The sequence below is a fragment of the Vidua chalybeata genome, chromosome Z (genome assembly GCF_026979565.1).
Source record: "Vidua chalybeata isolate OUT-0048 chromosome Z, bVidCha1 merged haplotype, whole genome shotgun sequence".
NCBI lineage: Eukaryota > Metazoa > Chordata > Aves > Passeriformes > Viduidae > Vidua > Vidua chalybeata.
The window spans coordinates 12,833,360-12,860,505 of record NC_071570.1 but is presented as its reverse complement, the minus strand read 5'-3'; the positions used below and the strand labels follow the sequence as shown (position 1 = coordinate 12,860,505).

Sequence of the window (27,146 nt, the reverse complement as noted above, 5' to 3'; positions counted from 1 at the left end):
TTTTTGTGGTTTTTTGTTTGTTTGCTTGTTTGTTTTAAAAAAGGCAAAAAGAAATAGAGCATCTAACTTTTTCTAATAACAAGAAATAAGCAGGTGTCTTTCATAGTTATGAAGTATTGTTTAGGGACTAGAGAGTTCTTTATATGATACTGTTAAAAACAGCCAAGACAAGGTCTTCTTTACTAGGTGTCACAGCTGTTTGGCATTTTGTACTTAAAGCCCACCTTTAAAAGCAACCTAGTTAGACTACTTAAGCAAACAAGATGTGAGCTCACATCTCAAATGTCTGGCATCCTGATGACCTTAGAACACTGATAAAAGAAAAATATCCTAAGACTAATTTGACACTGTGACTATTGCAGATCCTTAAAATTATTTAGACAACAAAGTTTGTGAAGCTGTTCAACTTAAAGAAACATGACAGTAATAGTTAAATAAACTGCAACAGTATTTACGAAAGTTACATTGATGATTTCTAGTAATCACTTGCTCTTTTGAGACAGCTGCACAAAACTAGATTATCTCATTTTATCTTGAGCTTTCCCTCAAAAAATTGCTGAAATCTTAAAATTGCTGCTACAAAAACATATATAGTAAAAATAACTCAACTGCAGTCTGAGTTGAATTGTAAAGGGATGACTTACTGAGAAATAATCTTGTGCCTTTCCTAGATCAGATGAATATCCTATTAACTCTGTAGGAGGGAAAGAGTCTCACCAGAAGCCTCTTCTGTGAGCTCTGCAAAGATCTTCATTGTGGTTCATCCAGTCTTCATAAGTTTTACTAACATTGGTGAATCTCAAAAATTTTCAGATAGTTATAATTCAGTCAATTAATATGCAAATGCTACTCTAAGCCTGTAGCACACTGAGTTTAATTTCATAGAAAACAAAATATGTTTTTTTAAATGCTAAGCACAGTGCTGTCCTTACAGGTAAGAACATTGCTGCAAATGCTAGGAAGAGGAATCCTTAATTATAACTAACCAAAAATAGGGAAGCAAAAGATTGTAATTAATCCTTTATTATGCATTTTTATTAGTAAGTATTGGTATTTGGGGCATGCACACTAACACTGCAACAATTATATCTATCATAGTATTACAACAGAAATTATCTGAAACCTTGTATTTTTGCATTTTGTGAACAGTGTTTACTGCATCTGCAGTCTTATTTGAGATTCAAACCAAACTCCCTGGTAAATCAGGCTGATAAAGATATCCACCTTGCAAAATGGCCAGGCAAGATTTTGGCACAAATTCCTTTAAGTTACATTACACAAGGGGATGTCACCAGTGAAGACACAGAAATATCAAAATTTGTGATGCAACTTGAATTATTTCTGGAAAGGGAATAGAGTAATCGTCGTTCAGCAATTACTTAGAAGCAAGACATTAAATAATACATACGTAATTATTTTTTATAGTCTTATTTGTTGTTATTACTGGAGGAAGATCTAGGGATCTTCTTTGCCTATATAGAACCAGTCATGCTTATAGCAAACACCATCATTTAAAACCAAAGCCACACTGAAATGCCAATACATAGAATAAAGATAGTCAGTTGTCTGGGACAGACCATGCTCAATGACTGATTTGTGACAGTCCAAGATGCTGCCATTCTTTGCTATCATTCTGCCCATTTCTTCAGGGCAAGTGCTACAATAACAGAATGGAATGTGTGCTCAAGTGTTAGCTGTTCCTTTTTCAGCTAAACACCAGACTTCTCACCAAAACACATTAATGGGGGCACCAGCATCTGTCTGTCAACACCACTGCAACAATGGCAACAGGTACTGGAGAGACATAAACAGTATGGAGCAGTTCTCACTGCAGCAGTTCTTCCCATGAACTGGCATCCCTATGAGCACAAATGAAGACTTTACATTTCAAAAGGCAAGAAAATGTTTGAGGTAACAACCTTTGCATTTTCAATGTGTAAGATAGGGACAAAGTTTCACCTCTTGCATTAGAATTACACTGGCAGAAGCTCAGACCAACAGCTGCCAAAGTGACATCTAACACCTAAGTGACATATAATGCATAACTGCATTACAATCTAATGTATAAACATGTTATCCTGAGACATTATATAGCTGATAACTCTATTTTTGCACAGATTAAAAGCTGTAGGAGTCATGAGAAGAACAAATATACATACGTACTCAGGAGAAAAAGACAATTTTGTATTACTAAGCCACAATTCTTTCTAAATGGATGAAGTATATTTCTAGTCTTGCCAGTAGTATAAAAATAGTGTTCCAAGATTAATACAAATTCAAATGAAACCTAAGAAGACATGCACAATACAGTTAACAAACATGTGGCATCCTGCATTCTTTGAAATTTAAGTGAAATTGTTTATGAATAATTTTATTCATGAATATTACTCCCACTGAAGTAGGAGCCCTTAGGGATAAAAATCTATTTATGCATAAGTATAGTATAAGACTGACAGGGCAATATGGGCATTCTGAACTGCTGTCATTGGGCAGAAAAATAATTCAAATTCTGTGGCAAGGTTAATTCTTCCATTTAATACATTCCCAAATTCTTCTACTTTCAATTCAGAGGGCTCCTTTTCAACAGAGCAATAAATAAATTTTCTTATTTACAGTATGTAGTTCACAGAACACAAGGAAAGATAACTTCCACTACAGAGAAAAAAATAAAGGACCAAGACACTAAATGTTTCCAACTTTTCCATGTTTTCCACCCCTACCTCTCTCTGCATGTTTATTAATATAAATTCAAGTCTTTAAATAAAAATACAGTTGCATATAATATGGGATCAAAACCCCTTCCCCAGTTTCAGAATCAGGATAGTATGGACAGGCTGAATGCAATGCTGAAACAATGCTGAATTTGAAAGAACAGATCCTGGTGCAAATCCAACTCCTGGCTGAAAAACACTGATACAACTAATTCTCATAAATTTTATTCTTTTTTAATCCTTCTGAAGACACTCTTCCCCTCTGAAATACAGTTTTATTTGGAACAACAAATATATAGAAAATCCTCATTAGTTCAAAACCTGGTATAACTTAGAAATGTTATTCTTCATGTTCTTAAAGCCCTTGCACATGCAGAAGAAAATTAATGCCACAACTGGGTCACATCAAGTAAAAATAATTTTTGAAAAGTATTTTTCATTGCAAAACATGTCAATTCTGTAAACCACGGACTACAACTCTCTTAATTTCTCTATTAGATCTTATTTTAAGCAGAGGCAAGAGGCAATAAGAATTAGAAGACGATAGGAGAAGATGAAGAAGTGTAAATCCCATACCTGACACCTTGATTTTAAACATGAAGAATACAGAACCACAGAATAATTATTCAGCCTGGAAGAGACCTCAGAAAGTTACAGTCCAATTTCCTTATCAGAGCAGAGTTAGCACTAGGTTGCAATCAGGCAAAAAAGGTTTAAACCGAAATGCACTATCCCCCTTAAAGCAGTTGAATTGGGTATATAGTTAATGTGCCTCCGGTAAAGTGAACATTTTTTAACTACGTGCATATTCAAGATGAAAAACAGAGCAGTTTGTGTAGCTGAATATACATAGAGTGTACATACCTGACTTCTTCCTGGAGACAAGTACATTAAACAAGAAAACTTCTTCAAATTAAATCATGCCTATCTTATGGGTGAGTTTTGTATTTATACAAGAGTCTACTTCTTCTAAGCACAGGCTGCATTGGTCACTGTGCAAAATTCCTGAACTCTGAACAGACATTAGTAAGAATTTCACTTAATACTGTGGCAAAGAATTTTCACTTAATACATAATCATAAGAAGCAAGAAACAAGTGCAAAAAATTCATACATCATGTTCTCATTTTTAATTTAGTAATTATTGAATTGTTTCAGAGCAGGCACTACATTGCTTTAAACACAATCAAGTATCATTGAAATAATGTCGAAAAATAACCTCTTCACCTCAGTATACACACGCGCATATACACAGACATACACAAATTAATTTAGAAAATCTGTACATACATATTTTTCAGGATGCAACTCAAAGAACTGTACCACAAAAAATTATTTTCTGTACTCTGACACACTAAAAATTATAATCCATTTCTCTGAAATTAGGGTTTAAGGACACAAAATGCCATGCAGTAGTATTTAGTAGAAAATGAACTGGTAAATAAATTTATCTATATAGGGCTTCAAGAATACACAGAACTCCTTGAATAAAACGAACGTAAATTTATCAGAAATATTTACTGTCCTTGAGCTGTGCAGACCCCAGTTATATGTGTTAACTGAAGCTTATCCCCTTTGTAGAAAACAGCAAGGAAGTATGTGATTGGAAATGCAGGATACTTTATTTTCTGTTACTGGCAGCAAAGCTGGTTCAAGAAAGGAGTATCGTTGTTGAATCTGGGTCTCAAAGTCCATCATCTTGATTAGTTGCCTCATAATCACCCACATTATCAGCTAATTCAACGTCTTCATCATTACTCTCTGCGCTGTAATCAACTTCTTCAAGGAAGCGAGGCTCATCTTCATCCAAAACATATGTAGTGGGGCTATAACAAACAAGAAGCTCCATGAATCATGTTAAAAGTATTATTTGGATTAACACATTCACACCATGTGCCCTGACCCTTTCCTGACATACAGTAATCCAAATATTACCTCAGGAAAGGGGCAGATTACCTGAAATGGGACTGGCTTTTTAGTTGCGTGTAAAACAACTGAGAGACAAACCCATGCTTGTAATGCCTTTAACTAATTAGTTAGTCATATACAACACATTATCCAAATTTGCTATGACAAATCCGCTACACTAATGGCCCGTAAGAACTTAATGTAAATACAGCAGTATCAGAAATGGCTGAAGATGAATCCAACTACCTCAGGACGCAGCCATTGCTGTAGGGTATCAAAAAAACCACTGTATTTTATTGAAAAACACACTTTACTGAAAAGCACTGTAACCAATTACTTTATACATATCAGAGATGATAGAACAAGGGGTCATAGTTACACCTACAATTAAGTTCCCACACAAATCACTTAACTCCCATCAGATTCTCACACATTTGTATCCTGGTAAAACTTAAAATTTGTCAAGCACTGCAACTCTGAGGCAATGCACTTAATGAACTGAAGCTCTGCCCACAGAGTGGTCTATGCCCTTATCTAATAGCATTGAAGAACAAGAGGATTGACACCTTTAGTGTTAACTGGAAAAAGGTTAAAATACAACTTTCTGATCCTCTCATCTCCCTAGAATAGAGAAAGGGATGATGGAGGAGGCAGAAAAGTGTTTTCCAGACACAGTTTTACTCAGGACATAAAAAAGCTATCTGCTTAAAAGCACTAAGTACTCCTAAATATTTAGTAAGTATTTTTACATTCATTTTAAGCCTGAAAAAGGTTTTGTAATGCATTTTACCTAATAATCAAATAATATAGAGCTCATACAAAACAGTGAGACTGTCCTTATTGAGAAACATCATAAAGAACTTGTAGAAATAGTTGCATATTAATTTTATTTTCTCCGTAGATACACAAAACCTAGCTTGGCTGTGGCCTTATAATTAAAAAGACTAATCATTGCTTCTTTCTAAAGACCTTTTAGGAGCTCAGCTGCACCAGTGGAAATCTGAAATGCTATCTCTATTCAATATAAATAAATTTCACAGTATTCTTCCTCTACCTGTAACCTCAATTACATGCCACACTGTAACATTTTTTACTGTTGACAGTTAATTCAAAAACAGGGAGAAAAAACTGTTCCCTAGCTTTGAGGAAAAAAATATTTACATTCAAAATTATCTGTATCATGGTTCACTAAACAAGCCTGTACTCTATTAGCTATGCGAAACAGAAAGCTCCGCAAAACCAAATACTTTTTAAGTTATTTAAGCTGTAATTAGGGAAATAACCCACTGCTGGTTAATGAACTTGGTGTTATAAACAAAATTATTTCCATTTAGGAGAGAGAAAGAGTGAAGAAAATGCGGTGTGGGTTTTTAACAGAAAATAACTGGGATCTCTGCTAAGAAGTCTCTTTCGTTTCACATATGGAGAACCCAACATACAATAAGGATACATACTTTATATGAAGCACCTGTGGGAGAACCATCAAAGGAATACAAATTTTTTGTTCTTTCATCCTGTGATGCTTTCTGCCCTAGGAAGTCACCACCTACTAACAATTCCTTTAAGGAAAGAAGAAGTCAGGGAAATAAAAAGTTTAAGTATTTCATTTATTTAAAGAAACAAATGAAAGGGACTCCACCAGATGTATTACGTTCTGACAAGTCCACAGATTTTTTCAATTTGTGCTTCTAATCACTTAACACAGGTACTGATTAATTAATTTTTGTATGCAAGGAATCCACACTTCAGTTGAATCCACACAGAATAGACTGTGTAATTCACAAGAAATTGTGCCATTAAATCTGAATATTGACCCAATAATATGTAATATTTCTGAACACTGACAGAAAACTACAATGAACTATGTCAAGGAGAAATATTCAACCAGTGACAATGGGATGTTTAATCTATTCTAATGGTATTCAAGAGAAATACCATTAGAATAGATCAAAGATCTTACTGAACAGGTCTTACTTAGAAAGCTACATAAATCTTTAAAAAAAAACCTGTCTCTGATCTGCTGCCTAATAGTCTTTGCTTTCTACTACCATCCAGATCAACACACCACAACTTCTCAATTATGTGTTACTCAAATAATACTATAATATTTACTAAGGTTATTTTTCCCACTTTCCCTTTCCTAAGTTTTCGTTCCTCATAAAACTATCCAAACTGTGTCACATACTACTATATTTGTCTTCCCATGTATACTTGTCTTTTGATGTAGCAAATGTTAGCCTTGAAAATTTAACTTTTCAGTAATCTCTGTTCCAAAGGTTAGCATGAATCTGAGAAGTGTAATTATTATTCCACTGTTTTACTGAAGCTGGATCACAAGAAATATAGAAATCAAATACCTGAAAAAATGTCTTACTGTTTAATCAAATTCTTTATTTGCTTTCCTGCTGCTCCCCACCCTCAGCGGATCTTGTAGCGATATATTTTTAGCTGCTGTCATGCTGATTCTATGGGTTTTAATTTCCTAACTTCTCCCTTGGGCTCTTTATAATTAACTTGCTCAATAATCCTTCTTCTACTCCTACACCTCCTGCTTTTTCTTTTAAAAGGGAACTATTATTTTTATAGGTTAGCAGAGGTTGTTTATCACACACCTACAGTATTGTAATGTAAAGGATGCCACGATCTGTGTATTTTCTTTGACGTCATGGCTGACGATAAAGAGAATACTATATGAAATTCTGAAGTTCTGTGTATCTTACCTAAGCAACATTTTATGGGTAAAAAGATGAATTCCTAAATGTCTGATTAATACACTTGATATAATACTATGGTCTTCAAGTTTATGAAGAACTTTAAGAATATCTCTTTCATTCAAAAGATTATTTTCTTCATTACCTGCCACTGAATACACTGAATTTAGGAATTAATACAATAGTTTTCTAAAATGCATTTTAATTATTAATTAAAATATACTTTAATTATTAAGGTCAGCCAGGCACACACAGCAGCGATAGCAGCAACAGCAGCGGCAGCCACGGCAAGTTCTGGGGGCTGAGCACTAGAACAAAGTGGGCAGGACCTCCACAGTCAGAGAAACATGAGTAAGAGCTGAGAGACCCACCAGGAACCATCATCTCTCGTGAGTGAGATTGACATGGTGTGAGTGTTGTCAGCAGATTTAAATGGCCCCGGAGAGTGCGAGTGACCAGAGTGTGGTGCCATGGTCAGGACATGGCGCAGCAGTTCTCCAGGAAGGGCACACAGAAAAGGCCACTTAATTCTACTTGGGGAGGAAGAGGAAGCAGTCTTCTTCTGTAACAAAAATGGCATCTACACATTACAGCTGTCAGACTAAAACCAAGAGAGACCACAGCCACCTTGGGTATTTGTTTAGACCCAAACAGACTTGCTGAAGACTAAAGAAGCACCTGGACCCTCAGCTGCAGGAAACTCCATAATCTGAAAGTCCCCCAGGCCCTGAAGGCAGAGGTAGGTGTCATGGGTGCAAGTGTGCCCAGATAGATAACCTGCCTTTTGTTCAGGTTGCCATGTTGTGTGAGAAGCTCATCAAGCAGCATATGATCTGGGAATCCAAGCAGGAGACTGAGGTATGGGATTATGCACTGACACAGGCAAAGAGACAGTTGCTGCTTTAAGACCTTGGAAACAGAAGGTACATTAGCATCCAACCTTGAGATAGGCCTGATTTATTTGTAAGGCAAGGGAGACTGGACTCTCATCTCTGCTTGGAGCAAAAGAAAAGAGTCTCCCCCTTGCCACTGAATTGCCCCTACATAAGAAATATGACACTATGAGGCTTGGAGGAGAAAACTCCACAATAAGTAGTCAAGAACAAGAAAAGGAGAATGCTACAAAACTGGTACAATCAAACAGTCATATGAGAATGAGTGCCACCAAAAGTGCACAAAGCATGGTAATTACTGGAGAATCATCACTGAGACACATGAAGGCAGCTATTTACCCTCCAGCCTCTCTAGCAAGATTTGCTGTCTATAAGGGCCACATTTGTCATGTCACAAAGATGTTACTAACACTGGTTAAACCATAGGATTATCAACAACTCTTACTCTTTCATGTAAGGTTGAATGTTCTCTCCATACCTGGAGACTAAGAGCAAATCATGCCTTACCCATTTGATGGCCTTCTATGATGGGATGACTACAACAGTCAACATGGGAAGATCAGCTTACATCATCAACCTAGACTTCTGTAAGTTTTTCAGTGTGCCACATTACATGCTTATCTCCAAATCAGAGAGACATGGATTTGATGAGTGGACTGTTTGATAGGCAAGGAATTGCCTGGATGGGTGCAGCCAGAGAGTTTTGGTCAAAGGCTCCATGTCCACATGGAGGCTGGTGACAAGTGGGGCTTCTTAGGGCTCTGTTTTGGGACCAGTGCCTTTTAAGACCTTCCTCAATGTCAAAGACAGTCAAGTGCTCCTGCAGCAAGTTTGTAGATGACACAAAGGTGAGCAGTGCAGCTAACACAACAGAAGGACAGGACACCATCCAAACGGACAAGCTTAAGAACTGGACCCAGGAGAACCTCACAAAGTCCAACAAGTTCAAGTGCAAGGTTCTGTAACTGCATCAGGGCAATCCCAGACATAAGCACAGACTGGGAAAATAAGTCACTGAAAGCAGCCCTGCAAAGCTCTGTGGATGAAAAGCTGGACATGAGTCACTAGTGTGAGTCTGCAGCCCAGAAAGCCAACCATGACCTGACCTGCATGCAAAGCAGCACGGTCAGCAAAGTGAGGGAGGGGATTCTGCCCTTCTGCTCTATTCTGGTGAGATCCTAACTGGAGTGCTGCATCCAGCCCTGAGGTCCCCACACAAGAATGATATGGACCTGTTGGAGTGAGTTTTGAGGAGGCCACTAAGCTGCTCAGAGGGCTGGAGCATCTCTCCTATGATGATAGGCTGAGAGAGCTAGAGTTCTTCAGTCGTAAGAACAGAAGGCTTCAGTGATACCTCACTGTGGTTTTCCAGTACCTAAACAGGACTTACAAGACAGAGGAAGGATGACTTTTTACAGAATCAGAAAGGGATATGACAAGAAGTAATGTTACTACACTAAAAGAGAAGAGATTTAGATTAGATACCAGGAAGAAATTAAATTATTTATTGTGAGGGTGGTGACGCACTGGAACAGAGTGACCAAAGAACTTGTTGATGCCCCATCCCTGAAGTGTTCAAGGCCAGGTTGGATGGGGCTGCGAGAAACCTAATATAGTGGGTTGCATCCTTGTCCATGCCGGGGGGGGGGGGGGGGGTTGGAACTAGATGATCTTTAATGTCCCTTCCCATCCAAGCCATGCTATGACTATTATTTTTTAAAACTATAGTACCTTACTATGTGTTTTTCATTTACATTAATGCTCCAAACTTATTAAAATTTAATAAACCTTTTCACAAATACGGTATATTTTTTTCAAAATAATATTTTAATTGTCCCATAAAAGTTATACTTGGGATTTTTAATTATCCACAAGACTCAATTACAGAAAAATTAATCCACAAGGTAGACATAACCGTTACCAATTTGAACCCTGTGGAACTCAGCAATTTTTTGACACTCTGGGGATGTTTATACATTTTACAACTTCGGAACAAAAAATTAAGAAATATTCCCTGTCAACGTATGGAGAGTTGCAGCTACCTAGGGAGTTGAGAAAGGAAGGAGAGAGAATTCTGAAATACTAATGATTTCTTTTAAAACTGCTTTGTCATGGAAGGCAAAAAAAAAAAATCTTAGATGAGAAAGACAGTTACAAAGTATCACAAAGGAATTGTTTCTCCATAGTTTCCCTTCTAATTTCTTTTTAGTGTCTACATTCTCTTCCGGAGATTAGCAATCCTGCTGCAGGAAGCAACATCACATATGCAACTACAAGTCCTGTCCTGTTCAGCTGCTCTTAACCTATGTAGTTCTTGTAAGTAATAAGGATATTTTCTCAAGGGAATTTCCAAGGTTCAACAGGATGTATCCAACTATTTTTCAAGCCATAAGGAGCTGGACATCCAAATCCTCTTTAATTATGTTTTTTAAATTTCACATTTAAAGTTACAGAATTTTACTCAGAGCTTAATCACAAGTAACATCAACACATTCTATGTGTTCTCACCCTGAAATACATTTTATGAAATTCAAAACTGAATCAAATCAGCTGGGATTCATCAGTCATTTACTGTGGTCCATAGCAGTAATTGGATCATACCATCAAGAGTAGAAGAAAACTTGAAGTATGGTATGAAGAACTTATAAGCAGTTCATCACACTTTTTTGTTTGTTTGTTTGTTTGTTTGTTTGGGGCTTTTTTCCTTGATTACTAGTTTCCTTATTTTGCCCTAGAGAAGACGAACAGTATTCTGAATAGTACAGTCTACACAGAATTAAAAGCAATCACTTTCATTGAGGCCAGAGCAGGGGCCTGGTGCATGGGCACTGCTACCAGGCCCACAAGTGGAATTCTGAATCTGATTTTTAATAGCTTTTTCTTCCAACATTTGGAATGGGACAGACTGGACAAAAGCTGCAGTATAAGATGCCTTCTTTTTAGCAAAGCTGTACTCCTAAAGTACTGGAAGAAAGGCCAAGCAAAGCTTCAACCATACAGGAGAGTAAGAAGGAAAAGACCTTTAGTTCCAGGTGATGAAGATTAGGAATATACATATGTCTGGGCAAAGTTTAAGAGTTATTAAGAGGGAGGGAAATAAAATAGGACAAAACCAGTTTCTATCTGACAGCCTAGACAGAAATCCCTTGTAAGACTTTGTACACACTCCCACTGTATATACCCCTCACTTCTTGCCTCACCAGTCTGATGTTTTTTCTCAAGTGTAAGACTAAGTGGAGGAAATGGATTTTTCATCAAGTTTTTCCTTTCCCACAGCTCCTTTTGGCTGTCTGCTTTTTCTACCATTTTCTAGACATGCTGGGTCCCAAAGCTCAGTCTGCTTCTCTGCTATAATTAAATCAAATTAACAAACACAACCACACCATGTTCTAGAACACACCAATGAGCCTCAAAAGAATCATTTAAATGAACTAGAATTTCCAAAAAGTGGTCAAGTTTTTGAGCAGAGGATAAGTCTAGTAAGTTGTAACAGTAATGAATGTGGTCATATCTTTTTGTTTCATTGCATATAGACCCTATCAAACCTGTCAGCACAATAACTACAATTCTCAATACAAGACCAGTATTACATTTAGTCTAATCTTTTCCATTTGGAACTGGGGTGAAAACACTGTCAAATGGGTTGGAAATAATTAAAGAAAAATTAAGTGTTTTATTCATCACATGAAAGGTTAAAGTTCACTGCCAGAGGAAAATAAATCTACTTATTGCTTTATTTTTCTTGTTTCTGACATGGTTCAAAATGAACTCATGCAAATTCAGCCTATGTGTACTGAAATACTGGCAATATATTCTAAAATATTAACATGTACTTGGTCATTATAATTACAACCTGGAAAACCAAAAAAAATTGAGAAACCCTCAAAATCATTTGCAAAAAATAAAATCAGTGCTACTGTGTTTAAACTTGCCTGCTTAGTCTTAAAAGCATTTAAACTGTGATTTGGTAAAAAATAATACCAGTAATATCCAAAAATAAAGGAAATAACCACAATCTTAGTAATTGCTGTACTCTAACCCTACAGGAATGCTACAGTTGTGTAAAAATATTCTGGTTTATACTTCCTATTGATGAACTTTTTACCTGCTTTTCCTGTAGGTAGCTTCTCATTTGTCTCTAAGGGCAAGTAAAAAGCAGCAAGTCATATGAGAAAGAAAGTATAAGCAGTTCTTTGTTGTAATAGAAAAGTGAGAACTGAAGTCTGGGCATATAAAACAAGAAACTGTGTGACTGTATTCTGATCCATGACTATCTCTGAAGAGGAATAGAAAAAAGCTTTATAAACTTTGTATATTTCTACCACTCAAGTGAATAATAAATGCACACCTTGGCTGAAAAGATTTTTCTTAAAATATGGCCTAAGGTATACATAAAAACTCTGCTTCTGAGCCTCTGGCAACAAAAGAATGAGACCACCTTTTAACTTCACCTATGTCAATATTGATCCCTTTGGCAAAGAATAAAAGAAGATAATGTGCAAACTTAAATAAGTTTTGTTCTGTGAACAAAATTGTAGTTTCTTATTTATCATAGAATCATAGAATGTCTTGGGTTGGAATGGACCTTAACAATCATCTAATTCCAACCCCCCTGCTGTGGGCAGGGACATCAGATTGCTCAGAAATCCAGGTACAAATGCACAACATATTTCAGTCTTAATGCCATATTTAAAATTATATTTAATTTGCATTCACACATTCAGTTTTTCTATCACATATTCTCACACAGTTATACAGTATTGCTAAGTGAACACAGAGCAAAGTACCTGTTTTCTCACTTCATGATATGTATTTTGCTGTTTTATGTTTCAGTGTTCTTAGATTTACATTTAATGACTTTAAGAAATAAAGCCATCAGGACTTAAAAATCAAACAGATGTTAACAGATTCCTCCAATAAACTTCAACATTTCAATATTCCATATAGATTAAAAATATTAAGTTTTACATGCACAGAATCTGATTTTTTTCCCGCTCTCCTAACTTCTTTAGTGCAGAAGCACTTGGCTATCACCTTTCACCATCTGTAGCTGTGTAACACCCAAAGGTCATGTTAGGGGAAACCATTTAAAAAAAAAAATTCTAGGTATAAATTCACTTTTAATACACGGAATGAAGTTATTTAATCATCTCCCTCAAATTTAAAATTTCATCTTGCGGTACAATTATTTTTGTGATTTTCATGATCTAGTCTATTGGATGTAACTGAACCTGCTGGTTTTTTTTAATCTCCAGAGTACTAGTTACTTTCTTCACAAATCAGGATTATAAATATTTCCATATAGAGTCTCAGTAACAGTAAGCTTATTATGAGCCTAATGTTACATTTTTCCTGTGCTTATGTGTAGCCAACAACATTATGTTTATGCAGGACTAAGTATTTTATCAGTGCTTTCTGAAAATCCAGGTTAAAACAGTCCCCTGTGCCACTCATTTCCCAGCAATGAAATGTAAACCAAGTCAGAGGCAGTCTTCCCCTGCCCCCAGCATGGTTGTACTTCACATGCAATTAGTTTTCATAATAATTTTTTAGAGATAGCTGGATCAACGAAGTATTTTAGCTGGTAAAGGAAGTTCAAACTATGTGCATCTATTAATATACCAGGATTTGCTGTTTTTCATAACATTAAAACAAGCTATGTGTTTCCATTTGTTCCTCTTCTCATCTAGCATTACTGAAGTTTGCTATCAAACAGAAAGCAAACATGCCATCTCACCCTTTTTTATCCCATTCTGGTACTAAGCTGTTTTTGATGTGTCTTTAGCTTCCTAGCAGATACTAAGGGGGGTGACTTGTGTATGATATGACATTCCTTAATTCAATAGATGCTATGATAAGGAAAATCCACCATAAGTAACATTAACAAACAGGAGCAAAGGTAAAAACTTCAAGATGAGATAACAACAACTTACTGGAAGCAGCAATGAGAGAAGAAAGGAAGCAACAACAACATTAATAACAAAAGGTAAAATACAATGGAATAATTTACGTAGAAACTGCAACAATACCAGACTCTTCACCTGCCACAGTTTTTCTCCCCCCAGCCTGACCACAAATGAGGGAGTCTCTTACTCCAGCCCCTGACAAGTGATGAGATGGTATCAAATAACAGTAGGGTCTGGTCAGGCCCCTTTCTCTTTATGGTAAAAAATTAAAATTGTTCTGGCCAAACCTAGGGCACCTTTCCATGTATATAATGGTTAATGCACTTTCCTCTATAGTTTGTGCTCTTAGCCTGTCAGCAGATACCACTGGAAAGAGCCTGGCTCTACCTTCTTTGCAACCTCCCTTCAGGTATTTGTATACATTGATAATGTAGGCCTTTTGAGCCTCCTCTACTCTAGACTAACAGACCCTGCTCTTCCAGCATTACCTCCTGTGGGAGGAACATCAGTCCCTTCAACATCTTAGGAGCTCCTCACTGGACTATCTCTGGTAGGTCCATGACACTCTTGCACTCCTGAACAACACAGTCTTCCAGGTGTGCAGGCCTTGCCAGTGCTGAGGAGAGGGAAAAGCTCAAATGTTGACTACTCATGAACAGCCCCTCTTCAAATAGCTGCAAATACTTTCCAGTATTAGGTATTTGATCACCTTATCAGGGATCACAGTGAGACTGACCAGCCTGTAATTCCCTGAATCCTCCTCCCTGTTCTTCCTTAAGACAGGTAGGACACCTCATTTCCTTCAAAAGCACCTGTCCCAATCACTATGATGCTTCAAAAATTATTGAGTGGCCTCACAGTGACATCAGTGAGCTCCCTTAGTACATGTGGGTGCATCTTATCAGGACCCCTGGACCTAGGTAAGACTAGCTTGCTTAAGTATTCTCCAACCCATTCCTCTCCCACCATGGGTAGGCCTTCCTTGCTCCAATCCTTCTCCAGTGTCTGGGTCCTTAGCACACCAAGAGCTGAACTTTCTAGTAAACACTAAGATGAAGAAGGCAGTCAGTACCTCAGCCTTTTACAATTTCTGCGTCACCAGTGCTCCTGCCCCATTTACCAGTGGGCCCATATTTCCTCTAAAATTTCTTTTACTACTTATACACTTACTGAGGTTTGATTACCCCAAATCCACTTTCTGACACTATCTTTTCCAGGAATCACTAAGTCAGCTTTAACCAAGCATGAAACTTGTTGTGACAGTAAAATTTTAGTCATTACAAACATCTGACATTCAGCTAGTGAGCAAATGATACCGGGGGTGGATCCAACCATCACTGGAGCCAGCATATCAACACTACTATTCATACACTTTTAACCACTTTCCTAAGACATCCTCCTATTGTTACTCCTATTGTTTTTATCACCTTTAACTTATGCTTCGCTTTTCATTATTATCTGTAAATGGTAAGCATGAACAAGCTCCAGTTTCTCTCAATACTCAACATTCTAGGAACACTGATGGGTCTGAATGAGAAAAATAAAAATTATTTTCCTGTCATAGGGTGTCACAGATGCCCTCCCATAGCTCTGCTAGGTTTCCATGGTCTAAAGACAAATTGCTTATTAAACTTACATCCAATGTAAGTCTTACTATCAAGTACTTCCTTGTTTCAGCTGTCCAAAAGCAGTAACAAATTTCATCTTTTCCCCAAATTTCCACTCCATTGCCTTAGGTAAACTGGAGCTACAGACAGCATTAGTAGAAATATTATACCATGTAAATCTTACTCCTTTACAATGATTTGTTCTTTTCAAGTCTGGAACTCAGCTTTATCAGTCTGTCAACCATATTTTCAGAAAAATATGTTTGTATATTCAAAATAATTTATTTGCTGTTCATCCTTATTTACCATGTACATTTGGATACTTCAGTGATGAATTACATGAATGGAAAAATGCAAAATATGCATACATTTGCAAGCCTATCTAAAACTTTAAGAACCGGCAACTTAGTAAACTGGCTACTGAGCATATAAATTTATTTTGTGACCCAAACTGTTTCATATATTTAAAATTCTTCAAGTCTTATTATATATCCCCACCAGAGGAGAAATAAGAAAAAGAAAGTTAGGAAGAAATACTTACAGTTCTTACTGCTTTACCTCACATACTTTATGTCTGTTTGAACAAATTTTTAATACCACAGATAGTAAAAAAAAAAAAAAAAAAAAAAAAAAAAAAAGGGAAAAAATCCCACTTTGAAAGAGACTATTGAAACCTAAGACCTACTACTGGATTTTATAGCCTGTAATAATTCCCCAATGAAATTAAAATTGCTAGCATTTATCCCAGCAGCAAATGTGACATATAGTCTAACTCTGTCTGTGTTGTTTTCTTTCAAACTTTGAAGCAACTGAATTAACAAAATAGGTCTCCAACATATTCAGATTATTGTTACAGTAACGTCACAACACATCAGCTTTAATTTTGATCAATGGAAGAACATTTTTGAAAGAATGTTTACACCACTTGAGAAACCGCAATTTTTTTCCCCAAAAGAAAAAGTGAATATAACAAAAGTGTACTACCTTGTCACTTTACAGCTTGACTCAATGAGCTCATTTTCAATATCCAACAGACTAGAAGGCAGGTTGTATTCCAAAGGTGAGGACATTCTTTTTAAACGCAGCAAGCCAACACAGAACTTTGCTCCCATCTCCTCCAGTTCTCTTGTACCTATCTGCAATCCCTAATTTGAAAATAAGATTTACAAATACAAAATAGGTACAGGCAGATGGACCCACACATACTGCAGAATAGCTCTTTAAGTTAATATTTTCTTACTTTATTTAATACATTCTCTTGCTTTAAAGACAGAACAAATCAGATTTGTAGAATAAACACTTAGAGTATCAGAGAAGATTCAGCCTTGATTCCTTCAAGGCTGAACAGACACATCCACTTTTTTTGGAGCTTCCTAGCCTACACTTCTAGCACCCCAATATTAAAAAATCTTTTCCCAGTAGTATTGGAAGAGAGACAGAGATAATGTCTAGGTTCATAAGTATAAATTATTTTAAAATAAGAATTTAAAATACTAGATTCCTCAATATAAATTCCATCAAATAGAATTTAAAAAGGAGAGAATTAATATCATAGCTGTGATCAAATGCATTGCTATGTTTTGACACATAGGTAAGACTACCTAAGGCAGCAGTTACTCCATGAGAGAGATGTCTCTTCCCTGCCTATAAGTTAGAGGCTACATGTGTTAATTCTGAAAGCATTTATTCATGTATTTAGTAATTAAAACTAACAAACAAATTCTCAAAAGCTATAGCTCTTTTCTGACTTGAATTACATAGCCAGGCATTTTCCTCTGCAAAGACTATTTAGAAGTAGAACTTATGTAATACTCTCCGAGTTCACATATCTGATAAATCCTCCCATCAGGTAATTCTACATTTTTAATTTAGCCATAAGTGCAGTATATAGGGACATAACCTCTGACCTCAACTACTTTATAAAAAGACCGTAATCTAGACTGACCCTCAACAGTTATGTAATTAGCTAGTACTAACTGTATATACACTAGTAAATTCAGAGGCACAACTTCACTCAATTTCCCCCTTTGCAATTTCTGTATCTCTGGAGAATTTAAAAGGACTTTAGGTTGGATCTTCTCAACCCCTTAACATACAGATTAGTTAAAAAGAAGCTTTGGCAAAACAAACAGAGAAACAGAAGAGCCAGGAATTGGTGGTAAGCTAAGTCATCAAGTACAAAAGAAGCAAAAAAGAATGAAGCGGGAATTTTTTTACCAAAAGCTAGGGAAAAAACACACAAGCTTTGTACGTGTTGCCACACTGACACTGCATTTTAAAATGCAAGGTTTAAAAGAAAGTATGTTGCTCCAGAAATGGTACAGCCCACACCAACACATTCTCCATGTGCTGTTTTGAACATGCTTAATAGAAGAAAAGTTTGTTTTTCTTCTGAGTTCTTTTTTGCCTTGGTAGTACTCATAAACAAGGTGCTTTTTAGTAACAAGAAAGATAAATCTATTTCCATGATTCTGAACAGTGCCATCCTCCGGCCAAATGGTACTGAAACCTGTTAGCAGTGAACAAGAGTTGAATATTTGAGTATTATTCTTAATAGTAATACTACTTACCTCTTTCATAATGCTTTTGTGCTGTAGGTTTCAAAGCACTTATTAATAAAGGAAGAATTATCCTCACTGTACTGATGGAGAAATGGAGGCAGAGAGGGTTGAAGCGATTTGCACAGTGTCTCACAGCATGTCACTGACCCCGCTGGGAACAGAAATCAGTTCTCCTCACTCAGTGCAGTACCTTATTCACAGAGGCCCATTTTTTGGCTTTGTTTTGTATTTGTTTGCACATCATTAACTTTCGAAGACCCCAATCATAGCTGGGGCTCCACTACGCTAATCACAGGAAGACACAGTCCCTGCCCCAAAGAGATTAAAATAACATTAAAGTCAAGAGGCAACAAAGTATGCAGAACAGGAAGGAGAAAGGTAACAGTAATCTCACTGTTACACAGGTTACTAATGTGCACAACTTGACGGTTCAGAAACTTTTCCAGTTATTGTCTGCATTTGTTGCTGAAGAATTTATCGTTAGTTGGCAGGTTCCTTATAGACAAGATATGCCTAACAGAGTGTCTCTAAGTTGAGAAGGGACAAGAGTACAGTATGAAGGAAAGTGCAAAGACAATTGTTATAAAGATAAACAGCATGCGCATGTTCTGTGGCTGCTATTTTTAGCACAGCAGAAAGAGGATGTAACTAAAGAGAAAACTAAATGGAGCAGATTGGAGGTGGATAACTGGGAAACACCTGAAGGATAAATTTTGAACTTACTACGCTGAAGGGTCTATACAATTGTGGTAAAAGCCTCATGCCAAATCTTGATTTGCTTCTTTCATTTGTTTTAATCATAAGGGAGAATGTAATATCACACAAATTCCAAATACCAGATTTCTTAATTGATTCTTCCATCAGCCAAACCTCTTCATTGCCATGAAACAAGATCCAAAGTCTGGTTCAGGAAGTCATCATCACTATCATTAGTTGACCTTACTAAGGGACCTGAGGTCAAGTTCATTTTCACTGAAGCCTTGATTACACTCTTTATCTTCTAATGATCTTCAGGTGTTGTTCTAGTACCTTTAATTGAGGCCTATTAAAGTTACTTACAAGCTACAGGCATTGCTTTTAAGCTCAAGCCATCTCGATGTAGTTTCTTTTTTTTTAAACGAAATTTAATTTCTTTTTCTCTACATCTTACATACCTATCTTTCTTCTAGGCAGTAAAATTTGAGATGGAGAGTTGAAGTCTTCCTTACTAAGCATGTTATGAAGTTATCTTCATATCAATAGAATATCTCAGTGATTAAATTTGCCACTTGAAAGCAAAGATACAACAATAAAGACACAGCAGACTATGACCTCAAGTGGAAGAGAATATTCCTGTAATAAGTACTTAATAAAAGGAAAATAGCCATATAAAGATTTGCAGAAGTCAACTGGTCAGTAAAACACTATGTAGATCTTCTGATTTCTTATTCAGCAGAGGTTACAAAGACATAATCATTTCTGAGAGCTTGAATTCTAGAGACTGAAAAATCATGGTTACTGAGAAATTTGTTAACCAAATCTTTATTTCCTGAAGTCTTCTCTTTATGTGCATTTTAAGATTGCCAGGTAACAAAATCTTTTCAATTAACTTAAAAGTCAAGCAATACTTCCAAATGTATTAATCTTCAATCAGCAAAGACATTGATTTCTGTTTCAGGTGGCATGAATCATTGAAGACATTGTTTTTTTGTCTGGCATCTTAATTATGCTCCATAGTAGATCCTGGAGAATCCTTTCACCTGAAAGCTTGTTTTTCCATATCCTGAATCACAGATGACTGACCTATATTTACAGCACTTACTGTCAAGAAACTACAAAGATTCCATGTGACCAGCTTAAAAAAATTTGCTTCCAGAGACAACTCTGTCACCAGAGATCCTAAAAAGAGTTAAGACTAGCTAACTTCAGCTCAACAGCTTCCTGGCTGGAAATAGTCTAGATTTATCATTGTCCAAACAAAATAAATTAAAAGAAAAAGAAAAATTATGTTCCACTTTGGCAAAGACTCAGTATTTCTTCCACAAAGAATCAAATTGTTAAGTCATCCTCTCCATGCTTTGAACAAAATTCAGCAAGGATGCCAAACCAGAATAAGACTAGTGGAGTGTTTCAGACCTTTATGTTTCCATCGTTCAGATCTTAACTCTCATGTCCCTTAGGATGAGAAGTATGAGGGAAATGAATTTCTATAGTTCAACTTCTCTCTGGTTTGAAATAACATATCATGACATGTGTAATCTAACTTTTAAAGTAAGTTTATTGACAGACTTACTGGTCCTACTCCTTTCACAAAATAAATCTCAAAAATAAACCAACCAAGTACAACAAAAGCCCCCACAAAAGCCCTGAGCTTAAGCCTTTTCATCTCTTTCATCTTCTCACTGGAGAAACGCAGCTCTTTGATAAGTCCAGTCACCTTGACTTTTTAGATATATTTTCTTAATAAGTCTGAGCATTATCATAGTGAAGAAAAAATTAAGAATCTTCCTGTATATTCAGAGGATGACTAAGAGCTCACAAATTGCTTTACTCGATAAAATGAATGGCAGAACAGTAATTTAGTCTCATCAGTTAGTTTATATGACGTAAAAGAATGCTCTTCCCTTAACTAAATTATTCTTCCACAAAATTCAGCCTTTTTTTTTTTCTCTCCTTACTGAAGAATAGCTTTGGAGATTTTCAAATCTTGAAAGTTTGTCCACAAAGCATCTTCAATTCACTTTTCTTAAGTACTTCCTGTACTTCCTTTAGCAACATTGCTAAAGCCATGAGGGTCCAGGTCTAAGAATATTTTCAAAATTTCAAAATAAGCAAACTGGATGATTTATCTTTTTTTAAAGCTCTATAATAAGCTTTATCAGCTGAGGAATATTCTGACAACAGCAGGAATGAATCTGTTGTTAATTGACAAAATGTAGTACTTACAGGCCTACTGAAATTTTCAACAAAATATCTTTCTACTCTATAGGGATATAAGCACAGATGTTGGAGCATACATTAATATACTAAATATATCTTGTTTCAACTCTTTTTTTTTGTTTGTTTCTGCCCCACCCAGCCTTCTAAACCTCTTTCTGTCAAGCACCTTATTTGAGACTTGTAATCATTTTCTTGATCAGCATGCCTAAACTCAACTTTCAAGCAGAGAAATCCACTCCTTCCACGCATGCCGTCTAATAGTGAGACACTACCAAGAGAGTCACCTTTTGTTTTCAGATATGCAGCCCTGTTAACACTTTTCAAGGAGAGAAAATGAAAACAAATTGTAAGTCAAGAAGCCACACAACTATGTGAGTTCAGACATGATGTGTAATTTGTAGTGCTGGTAAGTGGGTATGAAAATGTTTTGATTTGTAAACCTGTTTCCCCAGCTATATGGGAAAATTCTGTAAGGGACATTGCTAAATATCTGTTGAAGATCCATGATCTGCCATGGTGAAGTCTGAAATTGCCATATATATATAAAGGAAATTTTTATTATAATATTGGCATATGCTACTACACAATCCTACTAATATTTTGGACAGAACAGTTCTGTGTTTTTTTAACTGCATGCATACACATGTGTTACAAGCAATGATTAATATTAATCTTGTTAAAACAGCCCATAAGCATAACTGCTATGCAACCTAAAAAGTTGAAAATTTTATCATTTCATCCTAACACTAGCCTACCCAGACCTTAAAAGGTTTCAAAAGCTTAAAGCAAGCAAGAATTGAGCAAGCAGGGTTACAGAAGAAGATACCAGTGCAAAGGGAAGAAATTAAAAAGTAAGAAATATTAACTGATATATCCTCTTACTTTATACTTGCCCTGGTCACATCCACATAATGTGCTTTCCATTGTGTAGCTCCTTTGTACTCCTATCTCTCGCCAGACAACAACTCGTGCTGTAGATTCCTTGGACTTTTCCACTACAAAGCTGCAGCTGCCCATGCAGAATGCGGGGGCAGTCTGACTCAGGATCTTGGGGAGTGCCTACAGGACAGCAATTTGAAAAAAAACAGCGATTCTTTTATTTCCCATATGGATGGAGGTGAAAAGGGACAATGTAACCACAAACCATTACCAGAAAATTTGGTGCAGTTTGCATTAAAAAAACAAGAAAGAAACAATTCTCCATCTCGAGTTTTCAAAACTCAGTGTGTTCAAGTAACAGTGTCTTCAGGCCTTTTCCTAGTTTTTAATATCCCTTTTTACAGGTTCAGTCACTAAAATTGTTAGTCATGCAAATAAGGATCAGGATACAGGAGAATTCTTCTTCAGCTGATCACCATCCCTCCTAACTCACCAAGCTAAGTTTGCTCAAATTAAGTGTATCACATACTCCACTTAAGTATTAATTCAACTGCAGACTGTTTCAGAAATCCCATTTACAGACCTAACAAAAGCAGTATTTTATTAACACATAAAATTCATTTGCATTCAGCAAAGCACTTACGTGCATATTTCACTTCAAGCATGTGAATCAAAGTTCAGTTCTGTTTACATGACAGTTTCAGTGAAAAGGTCATGCAAATATATATATTTCACTATTGCTAAATGACTATTCTTTCCAGTTTTTATTTGTGTCAGTTAAGACAAAACACATGACTGCTTCAAATTTATTATTTCAGTAGTAATACATAACCCATTAGTGCAAGCTTGCCCAAACATTTCAGTCCACCTTTTTGAAAATGAAAGGCTTTTTCCAATAGCTCTTATTCACTACTGTCTTTTGTGCACTACAGTAGTGCATGCTGAAGTGACAAAACCCCACATAAATGTGTTAGAGCAAAAGACGTGATTGGCATCTGGCTCAACATCCAGGCAATCACGCAAGAAAATCAAGAAGCCACAGATTTTTTTTTTTTTTTTGTGAGGGAGATTTAAATAGGAAAAAAAATCAGAAAGCATCTGTACTCAAGAATGCATAACAAGTGTTTTAACATGCATTCACATGCTTTTGAAGTTTAACTCTGAATCTTTTCAAAAAACACGGGGCCTGCATGCCCATAGGTCACACAGGTTTGCAGTTCCCAGGAGGCAGCAATGGAGGGAGACACAGAAGAAATAGCTAACACTCCAAGAAACATGTAATTCTCTAAATTTTTTTACATTTTTGAAAGCTTATACAATGCAGAGGATGTGTTTGTGCAAGTTTATTATATATACCTAATTAGGGGCACATGTCTTAACTACACTGTATCTTTATATAAAGGAATAAATAAAAAGGAATCTTGCATATTTCCATATACAAAAATAACTATTTCTCAGAACAACTCAGTTTCTTTTTTGCCTTGTTGCTAGAATATTGTTTGCCATGCCTCAATGATTTGTTTTTTAATCTGGTAATTACAAATGCACAGAAGCGTATTTTTCATCTATTTTCTATAAAAGTAATATTAAATACAAAAAAAGTAAATATTGATGTAAAGAAACAAAAAAAAAATAAAGCACTCTGTATATAATGTTTAAAGTTTCATGAAGTGTAGTTTGAAGTACACTCACAAACTAAAAAGAGGTGATTTTAAATAAGTCTGCTTATGCTATAGAGTCATTATTTGCATAGGACAGGATCAGGATACTATTTGAAAAGGATGTTCCAAACCCATGCCAAATAAAAGGTAAAATGTCAAACTCACCCTGTAAGCAGGGTCTTCCATCAGATCACAAGAGGCAGCATTAACGCTTGTGTGCCACATTGTCTCTTTGATGCTGCAGCCATACATAAATACATTCTTTTTACGAGAATGACCATGATAATCACAGTAGACCTATAATAAATCATTTGGCAAAATAAATTCAAGGCATAAGGAATTAAAATTTTAAGAAAGTAATAGAAAGACTTTTTTTTTTATTTGTACTGTTGAATGTTCCAAAGAACTAGGCAACACAATCCCTTATATAATTAACTCACATTAAGACAAAAAGTGTGTGATTCATCTAAGGAAGGTTTAACCTCCTAGCCTAGCCAATGTAACAGATTTACATCTACAGGTTTGCAGAAGACCAGTTCTCCAAATCAAATTTAAGTGTGACATGGTTTACAAGACCATATCAAAATGTTTAATTTATAGACTAGCTATATAGACAAAGTTAAAAATATTCAGAATTGCTTACACACACATACTTACCAAAGGCAAACGTTTTATAGCAGCCAGATATTGCAGTAACCCTTTAGCATGGTAAATAGTGGGATGCAGATCTGGATTTGGATTTTGCCACTGTCTGTTTAAATCTTCTCCACTTAAAGAGCAACGGTGGCTATTGTGGGGGGGTGGAAAAACGCATGATGTAGTCTGTATAATCATACTTTTAAATAAGCCTCCCCCCCACCTCAAGTTTTCCTCATCAACACTGCTTCTTTGGAAGGAGTCTGGCAAGAAACAAACTTCAATTTTCTAACAAGCCAAATAATAGAAATGTTTGGGGTGTTTTAAGCTATGTTACAGAAAATCTAAAAATTAATTAGAAGTAGTAGCCTCTTAGGTGAAGCCAACTGTAATATTACTTATTTGCTGTTGAAACTGAATTCAACAAATCCAGTTCCAAATTCTAGTTCAAAAATCAGTAATTTCATACATATGGTATCTTTAAAATTTTGGTGTCTTCTGTAATTTAGAGACTAATGTCAACTAGAAATCTAATGCTTGAAATGTGAAGTTGTTAGGAGACAAGGAGCTCTGAGAAAAACAAGGACAAAAAAAACCGAAACAACCCAGGAAACAAAAAGACTATCTCTGTATTCAGTCAGCTATCAGCCAGAACTTTTAAATTTGCAGAATTTCATGATCATGCAGTCATCTTCACTACATTTGCCTTTAGACTGTGCCTGCTGGGACAGCCTTCTTAATGGTCCCTGTACCCTGAATTATTTAATTATGTGTATTCTAGTATACACATTCTTTTACATATATAAAGACAAGGTTCTACTGAAATCTGTAATTAGTTTTACTTTTGTTATTTTGTTCACAAAACCTTTTAAAATAGTACCTATAGTAGATGAATAGAAACTGCAGCTTCACCATAGCAAAATTTCCATTTCACATGAATTCCCTGCAACCAAGTAAATGTAGAGTGCTCAATGTTTACTCATAGCAGTTTCAACAAGTTGTGAAATATCCCTTAAATTTATTAAGAAATGTGTAGCAATTGAAATAACTACTATTAATAACTTCAATCAAACCACGATATGCTATTACCCTTTCTCTTGCACACCTATAACTTTCCACCTTTTAAAAAAAATTACCTAAAAGGCTCTCTCAAATATAAGGCACTTTCTTTTTTCATGTAGACCATGAACTTGTTTAGCTACTCCTAAACGCAGGTGTGGTCTCATATAACACTCTTACACAAATCCAAGACAGAGAGAGACAATTAAAATTTCATGTCTAATCCCATAAGGGAGGATTATCATCCATGAACAACTGGAAATATTTTTGTAAAACTTAAATTTGTGAAGGAATGTAACTGCCTTTTAAGAAGCCAAAAATCCTAGCAATATTGCAAGTGTCAATTGCTTTTTTATCACATTATGTATTGCATTTGTACCTTTGCAGGATTAGTTTAGATTCTTTATTTTTAAATATTGATGCAAAGAATTAGAGTACAGGTTAAATATTTGTGAGTAAATATATGCTTACTTTCCATTGATGACACCATCTGGATTGAGCATGGGAATAATTTTGAAAATATAAGATTCCCGTAAACACTGTGCATTTGGACTATTGCTCATAAGGTATTCCAGTGTTCCCTTCATAACCCAGCTTGCATTAGTCTCTCCAGGATGCACACGAGCAGACAGGAATATATAAGGACGATTCCCTGAAAGAGATATCCATAGAAATTGCAAAATATGATTTAAGCTAAGTAAACAGTTCATTGATTGGAAAAAGAGCCAATAGTCCACTGCATTTATAACAATGCAAAAAACATTTATGAGTTGAGTATTACTGAGTATTGGTATTATTGATACAGCTTGCCACAACATTTTTGAAAGGACTGCTAATTACAGAACTATCACAATGGAGTTGTAAATTTGATCAGACAATTACACAACTAATTTGAGCTGACAGTTATGATTCAACTTTCATGACATAGCCAAGAAAAATACTGAGGTGGACAAACAAATCAGGAAATGGCAAAAGTTCAATTCAATAACAGTAGCTAGATGTTAGCTTTATGAAAGATTTTTTGACAAGCTAATAACCTCAGCATTTTAAGAAAAAAGTTAGTCATCCAGTATTCTTTTCCAAGAAGTGCTGTCTGCAAGATGTAATGTACAAACCTAGCAGCAAAAATTTAAAACACATTAATATATACTCTCACATTTAAAGATAGAAATATCTTTGTTTCACTACCACAAATAAGTATTATTAAATACAAAACAAATCCTGAATACTGATGCCTCTCAGTGTCACAAAATTCATTTACCTTATTTTTACATTGCTATTTTTACACTGCACAGTGGTTAAGACTAAATGTTTTTCTACAAATAAATGAAAATAATGTAAAACTAGGTGATGAGAAAGAAGAGTCATACTTACTGAACTGACAGATATGTTCATAGTAATTGGACTCTGGCATGGCTGTAATAGTGACTAATGGACAGCTGTTGCCAGCCAGGGTCTCACAGAGAACATCTTGCCGAAAATATATCTGTTGAGGGTTGTGCATAGATTCCAGCTTCCTAAGATGCATCTTCATACCAAAAATAATGAAAAAATACTTCAAATTCTTTGCAGTAACATATGACAGCATATTTCAAATGTACTATTTAACATATCTTTTAGATGTTCTAAATAATGTTCAAATTTCCAGGATAATTTTGACCATGAAATACCATTTTCTACATCTCTGACTGATTGA

At 35.8% G+C, this 27,146-nt stretch overlaps 1 protein-coding gene across 5 annotated transcripts in view; it reads right to left on the bottom strand.

Moving 5' to 3' along the window:
- Window positions 1-1,007: 1,007 nt before the first annotated feature.
- AGTPBP1 (ATP/GTP binding carboxypeptidase 1) overlaps window positions 1,008-27,146 on the bottom strand; it is a 63,285-nt gene continuing 37,146 nt past the window's right edge. For 2 of the 5 annotated variants that reach the window (XM_053932117.1, XM_053932120.1), the window contains 7 exons: window positions 26,825-26,978; window positions 25,922-26,102; window positions 24,413-24,542; window positions 23,921-24,052; window positions 22,098-22,274; window positions 16,720-16,880; window positions 1,008-4,536 (listed from right to left, as the gene is read on the bottom strand). In XM_053932117.1, the coding sequence (XP_053788092.1) occupies window positions 4,395-4,536; window positions 16,720-16,880; window positions 22,098-22,274; window positions 23,921-24,052; window positions 24,413-24,542; window positions 25,922-26,102; window positions 26,825-26,978 (1,077 nt within the window). In that variant the 3' untranslated portion in view covers window positions 1,008-4,394. Of the gene's footprint in view, window positions 4,537-14,616; window positions 14,745-16,719; window positions 16,881-22,097; window positions 22,275-23,920; window positions 24,053-24,412; window positions 24,543-25,271; window positions 25,335-25,921; window positions 26,103-26,824; window positions 26,979-27,146 lie in introns of those variants that run through there. The other 3 variants (XM_053932118.1, XM_053932121.1, XM_053932122.1) reach the window with 3 other exon arrangements.